The 24,049-nt window shown below is 38.3% G+C and overlaps 1 protein-coding gene across 10 annotated transcripts in view; it reads left to right on the top strand.

Moving 5' to 3' along the window:
- The window catches only part of LOC105222374 (protein abrupt), a 385,492-nt gene that overhangs the window by 114,874 nt on the left and 246,569 nt on the right, over positions 1–24,049 (top strand). For all 10 annotated transcript variants that reach the window (XM_049462423.1, XM_049462420.1, XM_049462422.1 and 7 more), the window contains one exon: positions 20,495–20,840. In XM_049462423.1, coding sequence (XP_049318380.1) covers positions 20,495–20,840 — 346 coding nt within the window. The remainder of the gene's footprint in view (positions 1–20,494; positions 20,841–24,049) is intronic.

Below are 24,049 nucleotides of genomic sequence, written 5' to 3'. Positions count from 1 at the left end.
TATTTGTGTAAGAATATGGATGAACTGCTCTAATTACCCTAATCGTCAAGTGGTGCATGGTTGCATTTTTTGATTCCTAATTTTAAATTTTTTGTAGAATTCTAAACAAATATTTAAAATTTTTTTTTTCTTTATTAATAAACAATTTTTACAGAATAACAACTATATTCAATAAAGAAATTATTAACATATGAAAATAAAGAATAATTAAATACAATTATATAAAATTTAGATATAATATCTAAAACAAAAAGGCAGATTAATTATATAAAATGATAATAATGCCTGAAAGAAAGATTAATTATACAAAAATCATAATAATATCTAAAAGAAAGGATTAATATAACCTGAAAACTAAACAAAATAATTAAATATAATCTGAAGGAAAGATTATTTATATAAAAATGATAATAACATCCGAAAGAAATATTAATATTATCTGATAATTTAAAATATAAAACAAACATTTTTTTCACATATTATATTGGATTGTGCAGTCGCCTTAAACGCATAAAATACTCACATATGTATATATGTATGTATGTATTTATTTTTGCGTACAGTATTGGACTGCGCAGTCCAATTTTAAACAACACACACTTATGTTCACATACTTACTTAACAATTTATATTTGCTGCTTCTGATGATATTGCTGCTGCTGCTATTTCCAATTCATTATGATTTCCAATGCTATAAAAACAAATGAAGTAATTATTTGCAAATTATTAAAAAGAAATCACATAAAATCCATTCACTTACCTTCTTGTTGTACGAGCACGAATGACATGCGTCTTTCAATTGTTTTTTATTACCCTTTTTGGAATTTTCATTTGGCACTATTACAATTATGTTTTCTCATCCGCACTCATTCAATAAATCAGGAAATGAAAGAAACTTTTTTTCATCGCATCTAGGTAAACAAAAAAAAAAAAAAATAACCGGAACATGTGCGTTGGTGTTAGTGCATAGAGAAAAAATGTGTAGTTGTATTTAAATACTTGAGAGAAGTGGTTAGTCGTGGCAGGCAGGGATATTACAACTGTTATATTAAATATGTAAATCACATTTTATCATTTAAAATTTCATACGCATCTATCAGCACATATGTAAGTACAATTCAAGTTCAAATCAATATAGTACATGATATCGTTTATCAGTAATACAATGTACGCGCACTGCTCTATATGTACATACGAGTTTTGACAATTAAGTAATGAGACTTATGTTATTGCCGCGCTTGTGGTAAACCTGTGACCTTGAAATTCCCTTTCTCTTTTTTCGGCATCCCTCCCCTCTCCATTGATATTGTATACAATATGTACCATCGCTCTAGCTTGTTTAGTTCGCCTACTGCGTCAAGTTGAGACGTGTGTTTGTAGTGCTCGCCACGAAAATGGAAAACGAAATCAAGAGCAACGCGTCGCGATAAAATTTTGCGCCAGTTTGGACGAAACAGCTTCGGAAACGTACGCTAAAATTGTAAGAGTGTATGGTGATAGAGGTTTCAGACAAGGCGACTCCCTATCGTGCGACTTTTTCAATCTGCTGCATTTGATGGAACGATGAGCTGTACGAGATATACGACGACATTGACATAGTTCAGCGAATTAAAAGACAGCGGTTACGCTGGCTAGGTCATGTTGTCCGGATGGATGAAAACACTCCAGCTCTGAGGGTATTCGACGCAGTACCCTCCGCGGGAAGCAGAGGAAGTGGAAGACCTCCACTCCGGCACTCCGGAGAAAGGACCAAGTGGAGAAGGACCTGGCCTCGCTTGGAATATCCAATTGGCGCCACGTAGCGAAGAGAAGAGAAGAAACGGCTGGCGCGCTGTTGTTAACTCGGCTATAATCGCGTAAGCGGTGTCTACGCCAGTAAAGAGAAGAAGTATGGTGATAGTGCTCTTAGTCGTGCCCAGGTGTTTCGATGGCTCACAATGGTTGTTTCACCGGCTGGAAAATGCTGTATAGCTGCCCAAGGGGACTACTTTGAAGGGGATGGCAGAGTTGTAGAATAATTTTCAAATATACGGTTTTTATGGAATCAGTCTCATTACTTAATAGTCATACCTAGTATGTGTGTATGGCATTGCCGAAAAAATTATGTATACTTATATGCACATGTAAAAATGTCACTCACAAAAACTACAGACTTTATTCTACAGAAACAACAATCGTCTCAAATAGCATCAGTAGCGCCACAAGTCAATATGGCAGCAAAATAGTCGTTGCCTAAATTTGTAGAAAAACACACAACAACAACATTTTTATTCATGAACGCAAGAGCATTTTCAACAGGCAAAGGCGTGAGAAAAGTGGCAACATAGCTGTTGTTTATTTATAATATTTGTCAATTATAAAATATTTTTCCGTGGCTGGCAAAAATTTGCGTCGATATGTACGCACGCTTATATATATACATATGCACATATTTACACAAGTTGTAAAGTGGTAAAGCTGTTACAGCGGCAAGGAAAGCGGTGACAAACAACACAATGTTGTGACGCTTTATCGCGACGTCGGTCCATACATTTACGTTAAAAGTATCATCTTAAAAGATTGCACATGTGTTCAAGTATAATTATGTACATATGTGTACATGTAAACAAATATGACAGACCATACAGTTTCCTGCGATTCCGCACACCAGTCTTATCACAAATGCATTCGATGCTATTGATAGCGAGGTTGGGCAGTCACTCAGCAGTCCTGAACCGTCTCGGTTTTATTTGGGTAGATGGCGAGACCGTATACGACCGTCAGAGAGACCATGGGCGTCCGACCATCTCCATCCATCATGCAGACCGCACCGTAGTCGGAGTGCCATCGGCCCTGGCATCCGCCGAAAGTATGCTGAAGACCACTCGTTTGAAACCATAGCTTATGGCTTCCTTGGTTTTGCTGAGAGGACTGACGGACTCAGAATTTACCAGAATCAGCGCTTGCCGATATGGTTCGTCGGTTCTCTCCATCCTAATTACCCTCCAGTTATGTGTAGGCAGGGACGGGTTCGAGTATCTAAGGATTTTCTCAATAACCACTCCGAGGGCACCGTTTTGACTCAATTGAGAATATAAAAGCTGAATCGAAGAAGGCCCTGATGGCCATCAGGACGGAGGATTTTTTCAAGTGCTATGATGACTGGAAAATTCGTTGGCATAAGTGTATTGCAGCGGGAGAACATTACTTTGATGAAGATGAAATGGACAAAATTCACCTTTTAATTTGATCACAGTAATAGGCTTGTGTTTTTATAAAACTGAATATCTGTAATCCTTTTCATCACGCATATGAAAATTCGTAAGTAATACAAAATTTCAGACACATTCTTTGTTCGATGTTTTTATCTGTTGTAAACATCGCAACTCACTGCTGAGCTGTACCGAGTTAAACAGCTGCTGCAAACAAAGTGGATGATCGAGGTCATATTTAGCATAATTTATAAGGACAGTCCGATCAACTTAGCAAAATACAATTTTTTGAAATATCATTAACCCGGGTAATTTAAATTACAATTGGGGTACTCACAACCCGTCGTAAAGCATCACAAAATCGTAAATTATAAATTTTTACACTTGTTTAAAAAAATTGTTGTTGGATTTCATACAAAAATGAGTTTACACATTTACAATTCTCAATGCTATATTTTCGAATCGTTATAACTTATAACTTTATGAGACTTGTGAAAACCCTAAATGTGTATCTCCCAATAAAATATATATATTACGGTATACAAATCAAACTCGAATGATGTTATCGAAATGAAACTTTGCAGAATAATGTGTTCAAATAACTTACATTACCTTTTGTATGTATGTCGACAGGGCGGTCCAACTACTGACGCCTATCAACTTATGAGAGTCTTATTGCTCGACAGATCCTGGTCTCAACCAGAAACCAGAGCTTTTAACACAATCTGAGCTGTTGATATTATTTCGAAGTGAACAATCTATGTTACGAAGAATTAAACAAGGGGTTAGACTTCCCAAAACACCACGCTCCAGACTATAATATAATATATATGATAGAGAGATATATTCCCATCGATCATCTACGTAGCGAGGCTGGCATACTCTCTGCGAGTAGTTTCTGCTCGAATGTTTTCGCAGCAACCATCCCTACAGCCACTTGTTTAATGCGAAGTAACCACCTAAGATTATTTCTTCAATATGTACACAAACAGGAACAATATTCCGACCAATTCCCGACAGGCACTGAACGCTATCCACAGTGCAGCTATTTACATCTTCATTGACTACCTCTCAGTAAATGGCAAGTTGCCGCGTGAAATAAGAGCGACCACAGTGCAATTTTTTCTAGCTGGTTAAACTTCTCCTTGTCCAGAAAAGATCGTGTATGAGACTGCTGTAAGGTTGGGCTAAACAAGAACCTAGACATTTGCCATTTGCTATACCACCGATTTTGACCGAACAAAAGGATCGTAAGCGAATGTTATTTTTGTTTGATCAAACAAAAGACATTATAACGCGCTATCCTACCACCTAGTATCCGAACTTGTCTTTAGCCAACAGTCCCATCTTACATAGTGCCGAACTCGATTAGTAATCTGAAAGGGAAATTCCACAAACTCAGCGATAAGATAAGATAGAAGATAAGAACTTTTAGGAAGAACTGAATATAAAAAACACTTCTCCGCACTCACCTTTCACACCACCACTAGTTTTCTGCACAAAATAAGTTTAGTGATGCACACGCGTAGGGTTGTACCATATCGGCAATGTCCCAATGGGGTTTATTAAAAATGATTTAATGACAATATAAAAATCTATAGGTTAATTTATACACGGTATGACGTAAAAACTCCGGTCGAGCATGGACTGAATAACTCGCGGAAAAAAAGCAAAATGCACAGCGATCGAAGAGGCCGAAAAAAAGGTTATCGCACAGGCGTACAAGTCGCGGTGAAGGCCGCAAACAAAGTGAAGTTGCGATCTCCTTGCCGGTATTGCGGTGGAGCATCGTGTGATGGTGACCCATACACACCTGGCACTGATACCCGGTGGCGCATTCGCGCGTTAGATGGGTAGGCGCCAGACAATTCAAGCAATGACCGTGGGCCTGGGCGACCTGCTGGCGTTGCTGAGGTGTCATCCCCTTGAAGATGCCACAATGTGGCAATCGATGTCGGCGGCGACATAGCGCGCACTGAAGTTGTGGCGGTTCCGGAGCCCGTACTTGCGTGTCACTGCGCGGAGCCGATGGAGTTTCTCGGGGAGGTGCGGCAGCGATGGTTGTGCGCGGCGCTGCTACTGGGGTAGCTCTATGGCGCGGAACCGTGACGGCGGAACGCACAGCGGGCGTAGGCACAATTGGCATCTCGACATCCATATGGATCTGTTAAGAAAATAGTAATTTTAATTATCATATATATTTGTGTATATAGTCATATGGCCGGTGGTGCCACGTAAGGTGGCGTGAGTGAGTCGTCATATGGATCGACCTTGTTTTGTTTTTGTCTTGTGTCAGTGTTTATTACTAGTTGATAATTTTGCTATCATTTCTTCTGTCTCTTTGTTTATTGATTACGATTACGTTATTTTCGGTTTACTTTTCGGTTTTATCCGCGGTTGGCAAAAAGCATAGCTTAACGAGTAGCCAGGTTAGCGTTCCCGTTTGTGTACGGCGATCGACTACGCGAATATGACCGTCGGAGCCGTAGTAGAGCTTCTCTATGCGGCCAAGCCGCCATTCGGTAGGTGGGAGACTATCGTCATTGATTAAAACACAATGTCCAAGCTTAGGCGCGTTTTCTGTGATTTTCAATCGGTACCTTCTGTGGGGGTCCTTTAAATAATCATTTTTCCATCGACGACTGAAGTCATGATGGAGAATTTTAATTCCTTCCCAACGATTTAATAAGGAAAGCGACTCCACGCCTGGCTCAGGTGTGGCCAGAATGGGCGCTCCTTTAAGAAAATGCCCTGGCGTAAGGGCAGTAAAGTCTGAGGGATCTTGCGAGAGTGCACGTTTAATTGCTACCAGCTCTTTTATGTAGTATTCGACTTCAGGCTTCTGACGATTTTCTTCTTGTAGACGAGCAATGTTCTATTTGTTCGGTCCATAATTTTGTTGTCATGGGGTCATGATTTTATGTATTCCTTCACCTGTCCGTTCCCTCTTTGAACACCCGTGGCGATTTTAGATGCTTTCTTTTTATGATTGCTATTTCTATTAGTTGCTGTCACCTTGTTCGTATCGTACATCTAAGTAGTTTCAACATACATATTTTACAATGATTTTACAATCCTTGTGTAACATTCGATGTTAATCCAAGGGAACGTTGTATAGCTTTTTTATTACGTGGAAGCGTGAAGGTTTGATGGCATTCGACTTTGGAAGGAATTATCAGGTCATCCATGTACAGCTAATTGATCTTGAAAACACTGCTGTTGAATTACGAAATGCCAAAAACTCGTGCTGTTTGGTTCAGCAATGAATGACATATATATATTTTGTGGATTTGCACTTATCGGCATATAAAATAATTCTATTTTCCCAATTAAACATTAATGCCAATTGTGAAGGGGAGTTGCCCCTAAGAATATTCGCATTCATCTTATAATGTAAAAAACCTCATTTCGCCGTCAATATTAGGTAAGAGAACAATTGATGGTGCGTATACCGAAGTGCTAGGTTTAATGACCCCTTCTTCTAACCATAATCCAACTTTTTTATCGACCGCTCTGGGTTATTAACTTACCTATCATCCCCGCCTGTGTACTACTGAGATGCTGCAAATCGATAAGTGATGCTTCATTAATACTAGAAGCTAAACAAATGTCTCTAAATTCGTTGATCAATTTACCGATGCGGTTCTCATCCTCTTCAATACTGCTTTCCTTAACAGCCACTCCGCGTACATCGATATTCCCGTATAATGACGTTGATGTCTAGGTACACTTCACGCTATCATTTCGTTAAACTCGCTTATTAGTTGTTAACTCTGCAACCACGAGCTCCATAGCGATTACGCTGTACTTTCTCATTGTTCCACTCAATATACTTCCGTGTTTACCAAGTCCACTATCTATGTATTTCTTCGTTGATTCTGCTTCTGTGCGCTCTCTCGCGCACCCTCTGTATCTCTTTATGGCACCATCAGATACCTTGCTGCGTCCATGAAGTTCTCGCTAGCACCACATACATATCTCTGCTATATTGTTCCCTCTGGAGTCCAGAGGGTTCCTTGTTCCTTCAAAACACCCTTCGACTGTGTCAATTTAGTTCATGAACCACGTCCACGTGCCCTATGGCGCCAACTTCTTCAGATGAAATTTCTTTGGTACAAACATTTCTGTCGGTTGACAATTGCACTTCGATCTCTCCTTGTAAAATTTGACATCTTCCTCAGTCGCAATAAAATCTTCTTGCCACAAGATATCATTCCCTAGCACGACGAAATAATCGCGTTCATTAACGGCGTGGAAGTTAACATTCAGAGGCTTGCTGTCTACAACCATTTAGATGGTTACTAATTCACTGCTGCCAATGCCAAGAAACCGCTTTCTTTCCTTATTTAATTCAACTTAAAACCACAGTCGGAACCAATAACAATTATTACAGCGTTAATTGAATTTGAGAATTACATCTTTAAACAGTAAACTGCTGTTCTTGCTTATCTTCGTCATTGTCATTATGCTGCTCCTTTCTGATTTTCTGACCTTGAAATTGAGATCAAAGTTTCCAGTGTTGATTTGCTTGTAAATTTTGATCTGTTCCTTGAGATCACCGATAGACCTTACTTGGTACAAAACCTTCCCTGCCAATGTTAAAATCTGCTCTTACCAATTCGACATCAATGCAAAATATTATTATTAAAATGTGAAAAGTTTCAAAATTGAACTCTATATAAATGTTTAAAGCAGCAGTGTCCAATTCACCTGCTCTTTTGGCACACTTACCACTGTAACTTCTTTGAGTAAAAAACACTCGGTTAGATTATTAAAATAGTTCGAACACGGTTTTAATGCAATGTAATGTAATATTATTGAATTATTACAAACTTTGGGTGAATGAATTTAAAGGTTTTGAACAATATTGGTAACTAAAGTTAATTTGATTTAATTATTTTTAAAAAGATGTGTGGATGTCGAAAAGGCGCGAGGTCACCACGGCGATGCGTACGGTTCGATTACTGATCGTAACGAGACTTAGGCGGCGATGTGGTATACTCCGTTTGTAGGTCAAAACGAGACTGAAGAAAAACTTTTAAGTTGACCCTTTTGACAGTTGATATGTGTTTTCGTGTGTGGATGTCCTCTCGCGTGTGGGCGGTGTTGATGTGTGGGTCTTGTGGAATGTGGGTTCTGTGTGTGTGGTGTATTGGTGTAGTGGCATTAGGGAGGGCGGCTTATCTCATTTAGCCATCCCGGCCCCCCTAGCGAATATTCAGCCTAGCAATCTCTGCAATTGCTGGAGTGTTGCCACCACGTTGCTGAGTCCAGTAACGGGGCGATGCTGTGGCGCTTTTGGACGACGCCTGGTTGGTGCAACGCGGTGCGAACGCCATTGATGGGGCGCAGGCCGGGCTGCAGTAGTTCGGCGTCGTACCGTTCGGTCTCCTTGCGTTGATCTACCCATGCTTGGGGCAGCTGGCCGACCTACATCGCGTCGTGGGGTCCTGTGCAGCAACGTGTGATGTGGTCTGCCACACGTGTGGCATAAGTCGGAAGAAGCACACTCCTGCGTCTCATGCGTGTGCGACAGGCAGTTGAGGCAGTGCTCATGTGCCTGGGCAACACGCTGTCGTTGTGCCGGTGTTAGCTCCTTAAAGAGCCCACAGTGTTGCGGTCGATGTTTCCGGCGACATAGCGGGCATCGGATACGACGTGGCTCGACTTGAGCGGATGGCGCTGATGGGGCTGCTCGTGAGCCATTACCCGAAGCGGCAGTCGATACCGTAGCATTGGTTGAGCGGGGCGGAGGAGTAGGCCCAGTACGTGCCCCGTTGGTTGCCGACCGAACAGTTGGTGTTGGGATTGTAGGCATGTCCACGTCCATCTTGATCTCTGTAAGAAATTGTAATTGAATATACATGGTAGTATATAAATAGAATGTGATTGGGCCAGGTTATGTGGCATGACTGGGTCGTCGTATTGACCGACCATTCTTTTGTTATTTTTATTTTTGTTGTTATTGTTATCGGTTGGTTGGGGGTTGCGATTTTATAGATTTATTTTCATTTGCATTACGGCATTATGTTCGGATTGTTTAGTATCGGATTTTCGTTATTATCCGCGCTTGGTAGAAAGCATAATTTAACCAGCGGTCTGGTGAGTATTCCGCTTTGAGTACGGAGATCAACGACGCGGATGTGACCGTCTGAGCCATAATGGAGCTTTTCTATACGGCCAAGTCGCCACTCGGTAGGTGGAAGACAATCGTCGTTAATGAGTACACAATCTCCAAGCTTTGGCGCATTTTCTGATGTTTTCCATCGATACCTCTTGTGGAGGTCCTTTAAATAGTCTTCTTTCCATCTGCGACTGAAATTGTGATGGAGAATTTTAATTCTCTCCCATCGATATTTAATAAGGATAGCGACTTCACGCCTGGCTCAGGTGTGGCCAGAATTGGCGCTCCTTTAAGAAAATGCCCTGGCGTAAGGGCAGTAAAGTCTGAGGGATCTTGCGAGAGTGCAGCGAGAGGCCGTGAGTTCAGAACGGCTTCAATTCTTATTAAGAGGGTCGTGAATTCTTCGTAATTAAATTTGTGGTTGCCAGCTATCTTTTTAAAATGAGATTTGAAGCTTTTTACGGCAGATTCCCATAAGCCACCCATATGTGGAGCAAATGAGAAAATGCACTTCTTGATTTGGGGCTTAAGGTGGGGAACATAGTAATCTTGGCGTACCATATGTTGCATGAGGCGATGTTCGGCGTGTAACATGAGTATGTGAATATAATTGATGAATAAGGTGGCAAATGAGGATTTCTCTGGTATTATTATGGGATGGCGCTCGTTATACGTAAGCCTGGAATTAGCAAGCCGGACGTTTGCACGAAGCAGACCTTTCGTGTCTGTAAAAGGGTTTAGTACTAACCCCAGGTCGCGGCTGAAGTAGCGCGTTTGGGTTGATGCGATAAGAGCGACCTTTGCTTTTTGTAAGTCTTGGTGCGTCAATTTATCGCAATGGAAATAAGTTGCTCCTTTAACTTTAAGTTTATAGGCAACTACCCGGAGGGCTCGGAGGAACGATGAAAGTCGTTCAAGGATGTCAGTGTCATCCAGTGTTGCATGATAAGTGTTGATTTTACGACTTTTTGGGGCAAGTATGTTGCGCATGGGCGATTGTGGCCAAGAATCGGGAGATTCTGTTAACCATCGGGGGCCATTCCACCATAGGGTGGAGGTGGCAAGATGCAGAAGTTTGCATTCTCTTGTACCTAAATCAGCAGGATTGCCAGCACTGGCTACGTGACGCCAAGTGGCTGATCCTACTAGGTCAAGTATTTCAGATGTTCGGTTAGAAATATAAGTTTTCCACGCACGTGGTGGTTTTTCTAACCAGGCTAGAACTATCTCGGAATCGGACCATAAATAAAATCTGTAGTTCGCCATATTTAAGTGGGTCTGCAGCATTGAAGCTAGCTTTGCTAGTAGCAGAGCGCCACAGAGTTCAAGTCGAGGGAGACTTAGCGTTTTTAGAGGCGCAACTTTTGCTTTTGCCGCTAATAAGTGACTTGTAGTTGCGACATCGCTTTGTGTACGCACATATACGAGTATATGCCTTTTCAGAGGCGTCGCAGAAGCCGTGTAGTTCCACTTTGTATTCGGGGGAATAGTTTACCCACCGTGGAATTTGTATCTTCGAGATGTCGTTCAAGTTATTAGCGAACTGGGACCATTTTTCTAACCGAAGAGGTTTCACTTGTTCGTTCCAGTCGGTTCCGTCTAGCCATAATTCTTGGATCAAGATTTTCGCTTGTATCATAATTGGCGAAAGCCATCCTGCGGGGTCAAATGGTCAAATGGTCTTTAGGAATATTTTTTAAAATATTCGGGTGATTGGCTGTAATCTTTTTTAAAGGAAACCCTGCGGTATTGAGGGCATTTATTACCTGTGATAAGGTCTCGTATGCTTGTGGAAGACTGTGGCTTCCAGACAGGATATCGTCTACATACGTTTGCGTTTTTAAGACTTGTGTTGCCAGTGGAAATTCTGGCTTTGTGTCTTTTGCCAGTTCGTGTAGTATACGAATGGCTAGATATGGGGCACAGTTTACGCCAAAGGTAACTGTTTTCAATTTAAAGTCGCGTAGTGGACTATTGGCAGATTTTCGGAAAATAATCCGCTGTAAATCTTGATCATCTTTATGAACCAGTATTTGTCGATACATCTTTTTGACATCCCCATTGAATACGTATTTGTATATACGCCAGTTCAATATGAGAAGCATTAAATCTGGTTGGAGTGTGGGTCCCGTAAATAGAATATCATTTAGGGAATTACCTGAGCTCGTAGATCGCGATGCATTGAAGACAACTCGAACTTTTGTTGTTTTCTTCTCAGGCTTTACTACTGCATGATGTGGCAAGTAGAAAGAGTAATATTTGCACTTATAATTTTTTCACATGGGCTTATTTCCTCCATGTGATCTAAATGAAGGTATTCTTCCACGACACCATCATAAACTTGTTTAAGCTCACCTTTGCTAAGTAGGTTTTTCTCCATACTTAGAAACTGCTGTATTGCAGAGGTGCGAGAATGACCTAAGGCGAATGTGTCTGGAAATTGTTGTTTTATTGGTAGTCGTACGACATACCGACCATTATCTGATCGAGTAGTTGTGGCTTTGTAAAAGTCTTCACAATACTGATCTTCAGGTGTTGTAATTGGAATGGGGGGGAAATTCTTCTACTTCCCAAATTTTCTCAATTGTGAATTGAGGTACTCGTTTGAGATTTCCTCAACTTGAGTTGTCATGGCTGTGACTGGTTCCGCAACTAGTCCACATAGGACCCATCCGAAAATGGTATTTTGCGCCAGTAGTGTTTTCGAAATTTTTTCAACACCTAATATGATTTGCGGTATGAGGTCGCTGCCTATTAGGATGTCTATCTGAGCTGGCGTGTTGCAGTTGGGATCTGCCAGAGCCAGGTGTGAAATTTTATCCCAATGCTTGCTATTTATTTGATAACTTGGTAGCATGTTAGTTAGTTGCGGTAAGACAATAGCATTTGCTTGAATTCGCTTATCCGCTTTGGTGGAGATTAGGGTAATGGGGCAGATTTTACTTGAGTTTTGTACTACTCGTCCGCCCATTCCCGTAATTTCATAGTTGGCATGTTTTGTTGGCAGTTTTAGCCTATTTTGTGCCCTAGACGCTATGAATGATCGTTGCGATCCTTGGTCTATTAGGGCTCTTAGTTTGAACAGTTCTCATCGATGTTCGATGGAGACAACTGCTGTGGGTAGTAGTACTCTACTATGATTTTCGCTGTGTAGCGTTTGAGCTTTTAATGCCTTTGAACAACATGGTGTCTCTTGGCAATTTTCTTGAGGTTTTGTTTCGGGAGTTGCTGTTGCTACTAAACCCGTGGCTTTTTTTGAAAAAGCGCTGCTATGAGATGTGTTGGGAAAGTTATTGAGATGTAACATAGAGTGATGCCTTTTGTGGCAATATACGCAATTAAATTTGCTTTCGCAAGTATTAAAAATGTGAGAGTGGGACAAGCAGTTTGTACAGAGTCTTTTTGACCTGACAAAGTTGTTCCTTTAATTGACATTCAATTTTTTAAATTTCTCGCAAGCTTTTAACTTATGCCCTCCAGAACATAGTTCGCATGACGTGAATTTATTTTGTTCAGATATGAACGATTGTGCTTTGAAAAAGCTTCTGTTTAAATGATTGTTGCTTCCGGCTTGAGGTTTATTGAAGCTTCGATTTAGGTCTTGTTGAACGTTTTTAGTTCTGACTACTTTTTTGTCTACCCTTTCCGCAATTTCGTATTGGGTAGTTAAGAAATCTTTCATCTGTTGCCACGTTGAGCATTTTTTTCTTGATGAGAGCGATTGCTCCCACAAAAGTAATGATTTTTCTGGTAATGAGGCGTTACATATGTTTACCAGAAAAGGATCCCAATTGTGAGTGGGAATATTTTGTGTTGATAGAACCGACAAACAATTTGAAACAGTGGATTCTAGTTTCATGAATTCTTCACTGGTTTCTCTTTGAATTTTAGGCAAGTTCATAAGTATCGTTACTTGCTTGTCAACTAATATTCTCTCATTTTCGTATCTTTGTCTTAAAGCTTCCCAAGCTAAATTAAAATTATCGTCATTCAATGCGAACTGCTTGACTATTACGCCTGCTTGACCTTTAGTTTTGTATCGGAGGTGATACAATTTTTGCGCTTGTGATAATTTTGGATGGTTTATGTACACGGCTGTAAACATGTCCCGGAAGGAAGGCCATTGTTCATAACCTCCATGAAATATTTCCGTATCACACGCTGGCACTTTGAGATGCATTGCTTTTGTGTCTTTTTTCAGGTAGATCTGAATCATGTAGCTTCTGCAGGTGTACGCGGACTTTTGTCATCAGTAATCATTTTTGGAATTCTTAAGAATTCTGCTTTAGATTCTTTTGAATCAGTGCTAATTCAGAAAATTTTAAGAGATATTACCGAAAACTCTTTTCAATAAATAAGAGTTGTTGTTTCCGAACAATTGAATTAGTAAAATATAGTATATGTGTAACCGAAAGCTCTTTTCAATAAAGAAGAGCTGTTATTTATGAAAAAGAATTTTAGAATGCGTTTATCGCTTTTATTGCTCGCGTTTGTATTTACTTCCTTTTGTTTTTGAAAAAAAATTTTTTTTGTTTACGATTTTATCCGTATGCCCTTGTATCAGCGCGCACTGAAAACTAGGTCAATATCCTTTGTACATATGTGTGGATGTTATGTGCATATAGTATGCGTTAAATAAACTATGTGCAAATATGCTTGTTCTTGTTTGACAAGGAACAAGATAAATGCTAAGAAATCGCCAAATTGGACTTTCAATACATGTACATATGTATGTATGTACAAAGGTAATTCGTATTCGATTTTCTGCACCGTTTATTTATTATTATTATATCTTTTTTTGTCTTATTTAATTGTATCCTATGTTTACAGGTATACAAGCGTTTGAAGATATACGACAATATGTATAGTGTATAAAACAATTCGCTTTTATGTGTTCGCGGTTGTATGCTCGCGTTTAGAAATATGCGCTAAAGCGCGAATGTATGTATATTTATATTTTTGTAGGTAGGTATATTTACAGGGATATATATACATATATATGTATCTTTATGTATAAAAAATTTGATTTTCTTTCGTTATGTTTAATCCACTTGAGGATATGTATATATGTATGTATGTTTCTATTTTCTTTTATGTTTTATTCCTCTTGCTTCTCTTTTTTTTTTTTTTGCTTACGTTTTGGATGTAATTCCTCTCACAGTTTATAAACTGAAGCGGTATTGCCAGAATATTTTGAAAATGAATACCTGAATCTTTTCCGTGAATTGTGTGTATTGTATACACGAAGGTAAGTTAAAAAAAAGCAAGGAAAAATAAATATTTTAGTTAAATATATATAAATACATATACGTATATACGTATAGTATATATTATTTACCGTATTCGTTTCTATCGGTAATTAAATTTGCCGCCGATTTAAAGCCTTTACTAATCGTTTTCATTAAACGGGTTTAATTAATATCGGCTCTATGATTTTGACCGTTGGTGCAAGTTACATACATATATACATATTATAATAAAAATCAAAAGTGGAATAGACACTCACTCAGATTTTCCTCAGGGATTTTGGGGGTTAAATTATAAAATGTCTGCGCTTCCTTGGGTGATGTTTCGCTTCTCCGCCGGCGTTCCAACTTGTTGACTTATTGCTCCTTTCTTTTGTTTAATTTGTATTAAGTTTAAGTTGTTTTATATTTATTGGGTTTCGCGCCCGTTTTATGTTGTTAGTGGAAATTAGATTTAATTGATTTGATCTGTTGTTTTATACGTAAATTTTTCACAGTCTTTGTATTGTTATGCACTTCACTGCACAGTAGGTATGTCTTTCTTTCACTTTACTTTTATTTATATATTTTTTTTTTGAAATTTATTTTTAAATTTTTATACACATTGTTAGTTTTTGTTTATATATACATAGGTATGTACCTGTATTTCTTTTTTGCATATATTGCACAATAATAATTAATTTTAATAATTTTTCTTTATATTATATATACATATGTACATATGTATTTTCTCTCCCACTTAACTGTATTTTTTTCCACTGCACTCAGCCTCGGGTATTTTGTTGTCACTTAAAATTTTTTATTTTTTTTGTTTCCAAGGTGCCGTTCCTTATGTCTCGAAGGACCATATAAAAAACACTGCTCCGCACTCACTTTTTACACCACCACTAGTTTTCTGCACAAAATAAATTTAGTGTCTATGCACACGCGTAGGGTTGTACCATATCGGCAATGTCCCAATGGGGTTTATTAAAAATGATTTAATGACAATATAAAAATCTATAGGTTAATTTATACACGGTATGACGTAAAAACTTCGGTCGAGCATGGACTGAATAACTCGCGGAAAAAAGCAAAATGCACAGCGATCGAAGAGGCCGAAAAAAGGTTATCGCACAGGCGTACAAGTCGCGGTGAAGGTCGCAAACGAAGTGAAGTTGCGATCTCCTTGTTTGTTCCTTTTCGCCCTGAGGCGTGTGCGATCAGATGGTGTGATGTGGGTAGGTTGGTGTACGTGTATGTGGGTGTCGATGTGTGGTGCTCTCGCGAGTAGTGTGAAATGTGGGTTGTAAGCGTTGATGGTGGGTATGGTGAAGCTGCGTGTCGGTGTTGGGAGGTTGAGGTGATGTGGTGTAATAGTGTGGTGTATGTGTGGATGTCGGTGGAGGATGCTCATTTATACACTGAATAATCAAGAAAAATTCACCCGGAAAACATTTTTGTAGAAAACAATAAATCGGAAAAGCACAAGACTTAATAAGTGAACTTATAATGTCATATGTATAAAACTTTGGGGCTTAGTATGTCCTTGAAAGTACCCATTTGGATTTCCTTTTGAAAACCTGGGTGCTGTAAGTGACGAACAAGGCAAGAGTTACCAACAGGACATTTCCTTAATTGAGAAACGCTTTCAAGGGAAATGGAGCGCAGGTCTGCTAGCAGATTATTGTTGGAGGCATAAAAAAATACCTTACAGAAATCAAATATTTATGAAAGTCATATTTTTTATATTAAAATATAATTTCTCCAAATGTAGCACAGCTGCTGTTTGTACTTTTTAAGAAAATATATATTTTGATGTCACAATCAACCTGGTGTGTCATTTTATTTTAATTTATATTATGTTTTTGACCTAGTACATTCGAAATTTCATATGAGTTTTACTCGTAGTGTAGCAAAAAAATGCAAATACTTTCTTAACCAGTTTAATAAACTGCTTTTAATTGTGATACTAATTTACTAGTTTCTGATAACTCTGTTAAATTAAATTTGAAATATGAGTCTTTTTTTATTAAAATAACCAGAAAAGTTATACATTTTGGCATTTGCTTAGGGTGATAAACTGTCTCCGGCCCACAATGAAATTAAGTGAGGATACGACTTAGACAATACATATGTATGTTGCTAGGACTAAGCCACTTGGTTTCGTCAAAAAATTATTATAAATTATTTCTTATACTATTATATGTAAATAAATGATCAGGTTGCGAGTTGACTTCTGCCAGGCCGTCCACGCAAGCCATAACTTGAGTATAAATTTAAATATCTTGTTAAAACTCAATACACGTAATCCTTCACACCCAAGGGTAGTTGGTATTGTAGATGAAAGAATCGGATCCTTAACACAACCACAAATCGCCATTAATAGAAAATTTAGGCTCTACAATAATATATAAGTATTTTTAGCATGTCTACCGACGCTGTGAAAATGGATAAAATAGGATTATAGTGCCGCACACTTGCCATATAACGATTATGTTGAATACTTCTTAAGGTGCGATAAATCAATAACTAAATGCGCTAAAGTCATAAAATTTTATACCCGAGATCGTACAAACATTTTTTATGAGAGCCGTTGCCAAATTTAAAGATTGGTGTGTCGCCACCCACTTTCAAGTGACATCGGTACGAGTACATAGCATAGTCCATTTGAAAGTTCATCTGATTTATTCACCTTTTAGTGGCCGCTTAGTGCCTTTAAGTGACATAAAATTTTAGGTGTTCTTGAAAGTCCATCTGATTTTTCACCTTTTAGTATACAAATCAAGCACAAATCAATGCACGGAGTAGCAACTTTGGCCGCTTAGTGCCTTTAAGTTACCTTGTGACCTAAAATTGTCATGTGCTTTTCAAGCACCCAGATACCGATTTTCAATTTCACATTTATTACTTACTTTTTATTTTTATTTTACGAGTATTTACTTTTTATCGAAAACATCGGTCATATGTGTTTACACATACATAAATTCAATGTATGAAATGTTTCCCTTTCGGTTGAATTTACATTACATATACATAAGTATCTCATTTGAAGATAATTTGAATATAAGTTTCTTGAAAAAGAATATAGCAATAAAACTTGGTAAGTATACCACCTATAATATAATTTAATAAAATATTTTAAATTTGTAAGTTCAAAGAGTATGAAATGTTGGATTACACCCAACTTAGCTTTTTCTAACTTGTTTAATATACTCGTATATAATAGTTTTACTAATATCTGAAAGTATTTCCCCGCCATTTCAAGATGCGTGAGTATAAAACGTTCTGCTCGCCACTAGGAGGATGGAGTCATGTGTACAAGTTCATGCAAGTGAGGAAAGTTCTCTGATCGCCATTCATTTGGGAGTGGACAGAAACGATTCTTTTACATAGAGATCAAGCAGCTCACGACTTCCGGTCTTTGACCAGGTAACCTATGGCTAGCTTAAGAACGTCCGCTTAAAGGTGAGCTAAAGTAAGAAGGCGAAACATCCCCATCATAGGGTTGCACACTGGGTTTGGAAGCCGCCAAGTAAAAAGCATCCCAATGAAAAATAACAACCAGCCTACGAATTGAGGGCATACACCTGGAATGTCCGGTCCGGAGGATGATCGTCTAGCCACAATCCGCATCAAAGCGCACGCCCCGACGGAATAGAAGGACGATCTAACCAAAGATGCCTTCTCTGAGCGCTTGGAACGCATCTATTAGAGCCGCTCACGCCACGATATCAAAATCGTGTTGGGCGACTTTAACGCCAGGGTGGGTAAAGAAGGTCGGTATATTCAGTCTCCACGATGAAACATCCGCAAATGGGTTGAGGCTGATCGACTTCGCCTAGGTCCGAAATATGGTTATCTGTAGTACTAGATTCCAGCATAAGAAAACTCCTTACGTACAGCTGCAACCGAAACCATTGCGGCAAGAAAACAGGCTGCCTACCTCGCAACGTTACGTTCGATCACAACTCGTGCGGGATGGGATAGATACCGAGTTCAAGAGGGAAGACGCATATGTAGACAGAAAAAGAAAGAGACCGAAATGCGTGAGTATAAAGAGCTTAAAAAGCTGGCCGACAGGGGTAATGCTCGAAAATTCTACGAATAACAGAAGGTTTCAAGACCAGAGCATACTCTTGTAGAGCCCCCAAAGGTGATCCATTGACCGATGCTCCGATCATATAATACTAAATTATGGAGGGAACACATCTCCAGCCTGATTAATGGCAGTGAAAGTACAACGCCAGGAGTAGGCGAACCCGATTCCCCAATCGATGACGATGGAGCAGACGTTCCATTACCCGACCATGAAGAAGTTCAAATAGCAATTACCCGCCTGAATAACAACAAAGCAGCGGGGCCGATGGATTGCCGGCCGAGCTATTCAAACACGGCGGCGAAGAACTGATAAGGAGCATGCATCAGCTTCTTTGTAAAATATGGTCGGACGAAAACATGCCAAATGATTGGAATTTAAGTGTGCTCTGCCCAATCCATAAAAAAGGAGGCCAACAATCTGCGCTACTGTGGGATAAGCCTCCTCGACATCCCGTTTAAGGTTCTATTGAGCGTATTGTGTGAAAGCTTAAAGCCCACCGTCAATAAACTGATTGGACCTCATCAGTGTGGTTTTAAACCTGGAAAATCAACAACCGACCAGATATTCACAATGCGCAAAACATTGGAAAAGACGCGTGAGAGGAGAATCGGCACACACCACTCCTTCGTCGATTTCAAATCTGCTTTCGACAGCACGAAAAGGAGCTGCCTTTATGACGCGATGTCTGATTTTGGTATCCCCACAAAACTAATACGGCTGAGTAAACGACATTGAGCAACACGAAAAGCTCCGTCAGGATCGGGAAGGACCTCTCCGAGTCGTTCGATCCCAAACGAGGTTTCAGACAAGGCGACTCGCTGCCATGCGACTTCTTCAATCTGCTGCTGGAGAATATAATTTGAGCTGCAGAACTTAATCGAGCAGATACTATATTTTATGAGAGTGTACAGCTGCTGGCGTATGCCGATGATATTGATATCATCGTCATCGTCGTCCCATCTCACGTCACTGTTGGCAGTCATAACTTTGAAGTCGTAGATAATTTCGTCTATCTTGGAACCAGCGTAAACACCACTAACAATGTCAGCCTGGAAATCCAACGCAGGATGATTCGTGCCAACAGTTGCTACTTTGGACTGAGTACGCAATTGAGAAGCAAAGTCTTCTCTCGACGGACAAAAACCAAACTCTATAAGTCACTCATAATCCCCGTCCTGCTATAGAGGCTTGGACGATAACAACAACTGATGAGTCGACGTTACGAGTTTTTGAGAGAAAAGTTCTGCGAAAGATTTATGGTCCTTTGAATCGTATTCGATAGAACGATGAGCTGTATGGGATATACGACGCCATTGACATAGTTAAGCGATTAAAAAGACAGCGGCTACGCTGGCTAGGTCATGTTGTCCGAATGATTGAATATACTCCAGCTCTGAAAGTATTCAACGCAGTACCCGCCGGGGGACGCAGAGGAAGAGGAAGACCTCCACTTCTTGGAAGGACCTAGTGGAGAAGGCCTGCTGTTGTTAACTCGGCTATAATCGTCTACGCCAATAAAAAAGAAGAAACCATTTTCTTACTTATTTGGTTGTTAAACAGGTTTTAATGAGAACATTATGAAATATTATATAATATATGTACATAATACAAACATATTGTTCATTATGCAAGATTAATTCAACACAAGTAATAGTTGACGTAAATGATACGACTTGACCTCGTACAAATATCTGCGAAAAATTAGCAAAATAAATTTTTGCTTGTTTTTTATTTATATTTCCTACAGTGGATATGAAATATACAGTACAGTTCTTACTATAATAATATCATAATTCCTAAACTGTATGAATAAAAAAGCAATATTTTCCTTATTTTTTCTCTTTTCTTATAGTTTCATGTACAATGGAGAAGTAAACATAAGGCAAGATCAATTACAAGATTTCTTAAAAACTGCACAAATGCTTCAGATACGTGGCTTGACAGATGTTTCTGATAACTACTGCCCTCCAGAATTTAAATTATCGGAAAAACAGCCACTGGATAATTCCATCGTCAGTAGCAAAGCATACAAAAAGGATTCTGAGAAAGATGACTGTAATACAGAATATATAGAAAAGTCTAGTAATTCTTCAAAATACAAACTGTTTTCTGATCGTCCAATTACATCCGCATTGATGACCAGCTTTAATAACAACTCTATTATCCCATCTCTTATAAAGGAAACACAATCAGCAGCAGTAAGTTTTAGCTACTAATTGCATTAAGTCAATTATTTTCAGTCATGTCTGTGCAAATAACATTGTTAGCTTTTTATATAAACTTTAATATGCTCCCTTTCTATTTGCGGATTATTTATGCATTATAAATAAGTTGTGAAGTAATGTATACATTAGAGTGTGCCATTCTGAGGCAACCTTTTTTTTCAACTGAAAAACAGGCTCAAAACTTTCGAAAATGTGTAAAAAAAGTCACTCGAAAGATGAACTCTTATATTAATATTAACAGGTGCCTATTTCAAATTTTCTGTTTTCCATATAAATAACATGGAAAAAAAAACATTTTTTTTTGTGGTGGTTATTGTGCGGAGGTTTTATATGTGCCCCGATAGCTGCCAGTAGGGATGGTAAACTCGATTTCGATTCTACTCGAAAATCGAGTTTTCTCGTAAAATAATCGATTTTTCGAATGTCAAGAACCGATTCTTAACCGACTTCGACTACTGGAGATCGATTCCTAAAAATCGATTATTTTACGAGAAAACTCGATTTTCGAGTAGAATCGGAATCGAGTTTACCATCCCTACTGGCAGCTATCGGGGCACATATAAAACCTCCGCCCAATAACCACCACAAAAAAAAATGATTTTTTTCCATGTTATTTACATATATGGAAAACAGAAAATTTGAAATAGGCACCTCTTAATATTAATATTAAGAGCTCATCTTTTGAGTGAATTTTTTTTACACATTTTCGAAAGTTTTGAGCCTGTTTTTCAGTTGAAAAAAAAAAGGTTGCCTCAGAATGACACACCCTAGTATACATACATATGTATGTATATATTCGATTTTAATCAGATTGCGTATGTTCTTTAGTTAAATCAAATTGTTTACTTAAATTTGCTTTATCAAATTTGTGTACGTTTGCAGTTATTGGGTATGAGTTATGTTTATCTCCTTGATTTAAGCTATAGCTTATCCCTAATTTTTTAAGAGTAAAAATAGCTTGTGGCGGTTAGATTCAATTTAAATTTATTTACAATTTTAATTTAATTTTGATTTCAATTTTAAAGTTCGCGCCAATATCGATTTGACTTTTGATTTGATTGTTAAATGACATTTCAATTTCGTTTCACATCACCGTACATATTTCATAGAGTTCAGTTAATCAGTCAAGTCGAGTTATTCATATCACACACATCTCATGTACAAGCTTTCTCAACAATTTTCAAATTAATAAATAAATAGTTTTTTAGTGATGTAATTCATTTACAAATCTACTAGCTCAAGAGCAGAAACAGTTTATTTTTGGGTTTTTATTCATGCCAATTTTCTGGTTAAGCGGTTAAGATTAAGATTATATTAAAAGTTACAGTTAATGTTGAATTGCAGCGTAGAGGCTGCCGTTAACTAACTTACTTAAGCAGACCATGCTCAGGCGGAATTGTTCGCGAACATGTTCGTACACACAGTAATTGTTAAAGAAATTCAAATGTTTTTTTATGTAATGTGAACAACAATCGACACAATTAAGTTTAATTACCATTCAAATAACCTCCACGATTTCTTTTGCAGGAACGAATTCGATTAACCCAATTTTCGAGTACTTTGTCAAGTCGTATGTCATGAATAACACGTTCAACCTTGACTTCTAAAGCTTGAAAAGAGTCTGGTTTATTACTAAATACCAATGACTACAAATAACCCCACCTTAAGTAGTCTAATGGTGTTAAATCACAACTTCTTGGAAGCCATTCAATTACATAATTTCTTGAAATATTCGACTCTCCAAACTTTTCTCGCAATAATTCTTTGCACGTTCTTGTTGGAATCAGATGTTGTCAAGATCAACTTTCTCTAACTGCGATCATAAAAAGTTGATTATCATCGATCTATACTGCTCTGACAGTAGTGGTGTCACCAGCTCCATTTCGAAAGAAGTACCTACCGATGATTTCACCAGACAAGCTGTCAATTTAGATGAATGTAATCGATGTTCATGAATAATTTGTGGATTTTCTTCGCATCAGAATAGACAGTTTTGTTTATTTACCGCACCACTCAGATGAAAGTGAGCCTCATTGGAGCAGTTTAAAAATGGCCGAGCCGAAATGACATTTCAAGCCTACTGAAAAACCCGATAGTTAGAATGTTTCAATATCCGATTTTTTTTAGGAAATTTTTTATGTTACCATGATTGTCTGTATTACAATGGAAACTATTATAAACACGTATTTTTCTATCTGATGTTATATTTTCGAATTATGATAAATCAGTAATATGAAATAAATACCCGTAAATGGAAAAATCTCCATTCTCAAAAAGGCATATGAATATATGACGATCATATATATTTTTGTTGCAAGTAATGTGGTTTGGAAAGAGACTTGGATATACAAATTGGGATGTGTCTCGAGAGCTCGTTGTATATAGTACAGATTTTGTACTACACAATGAATTGCTGTTATATAAATATCTTTATTTTCAAAATTTCTGATTAAAAAATTAAAAAAATGGCGAATGTAATATATTTTTGCCTTCGGCTCACCTTTGGCTCGATATACGGCCGATTGATCGGCTGTTTCCGGGTCGCAAGCATAAATCTAAGGCTCATCGCTGGTAATAATACATTTCGTGACATCTTGGTAGTAGGAAAGAATTGTTTCACACACGTTAACGTGACGCTGTTTTTCGAAAAAAATTAGCAATTTTGGTTTTCGTGCTTTCACTTTTGCTAGGCTCATGTGTTCTCTCAAAATGGTTCAAAATCTCTGATCGTCGATTCTTAAGCGCCATATTTTTTAATTTTATTGACATGGTGATCATAAGTCTCGACCCTTTTTGAATAATTTGTACCAAATAATTAACACTAAAGCTTCATTAGTTGTTAAAAATATGTTTGTACCGCTGATTGTAGAATGCATGCGTATTGAAAGTAAATTGATAAACACCTAAAATTTTTTGTTCATGTACACGTACGTTTTGTACTGCTATTGTCGATGATAAGCACGTTCGATTATCGCAAAAACTTTAGGTATTACCGGTCTTTGTATTTACTTTACAGTTTCAAATAGATGACCTAAATTCAATCATAAGCAAAAAGATTATAGTTGTTGGCATATCGAGATTTATTGAAGAATTGGTATAACATTTTGGATTAAAAATTTTTGCAAAGATGTTGTAAATACAGTTATTGTCATACACAATATAATTATTATTCACAGCGGACG

This window comes from Bactrocera dorsalis, chromosome 1, assembly GCF_023373825.1.
Source record: "Bactrocera dorsalis isolate Fly_Bdor chromosome 1, ASM2337382v1, whole genome shotgun sequence".
Classification (NCBI taxonomy): Eukaryota; Metazoa; Arthropoda; class Insecta; order Diptera; family Tephritidae; genus Bactrocera; species Bactrocera dorsalis.
The sequence above is the reverse complement of the archived record's forward strand: the minus strand, read 5'-3'. Positions and strand labels throughout refer to the sequence as shown.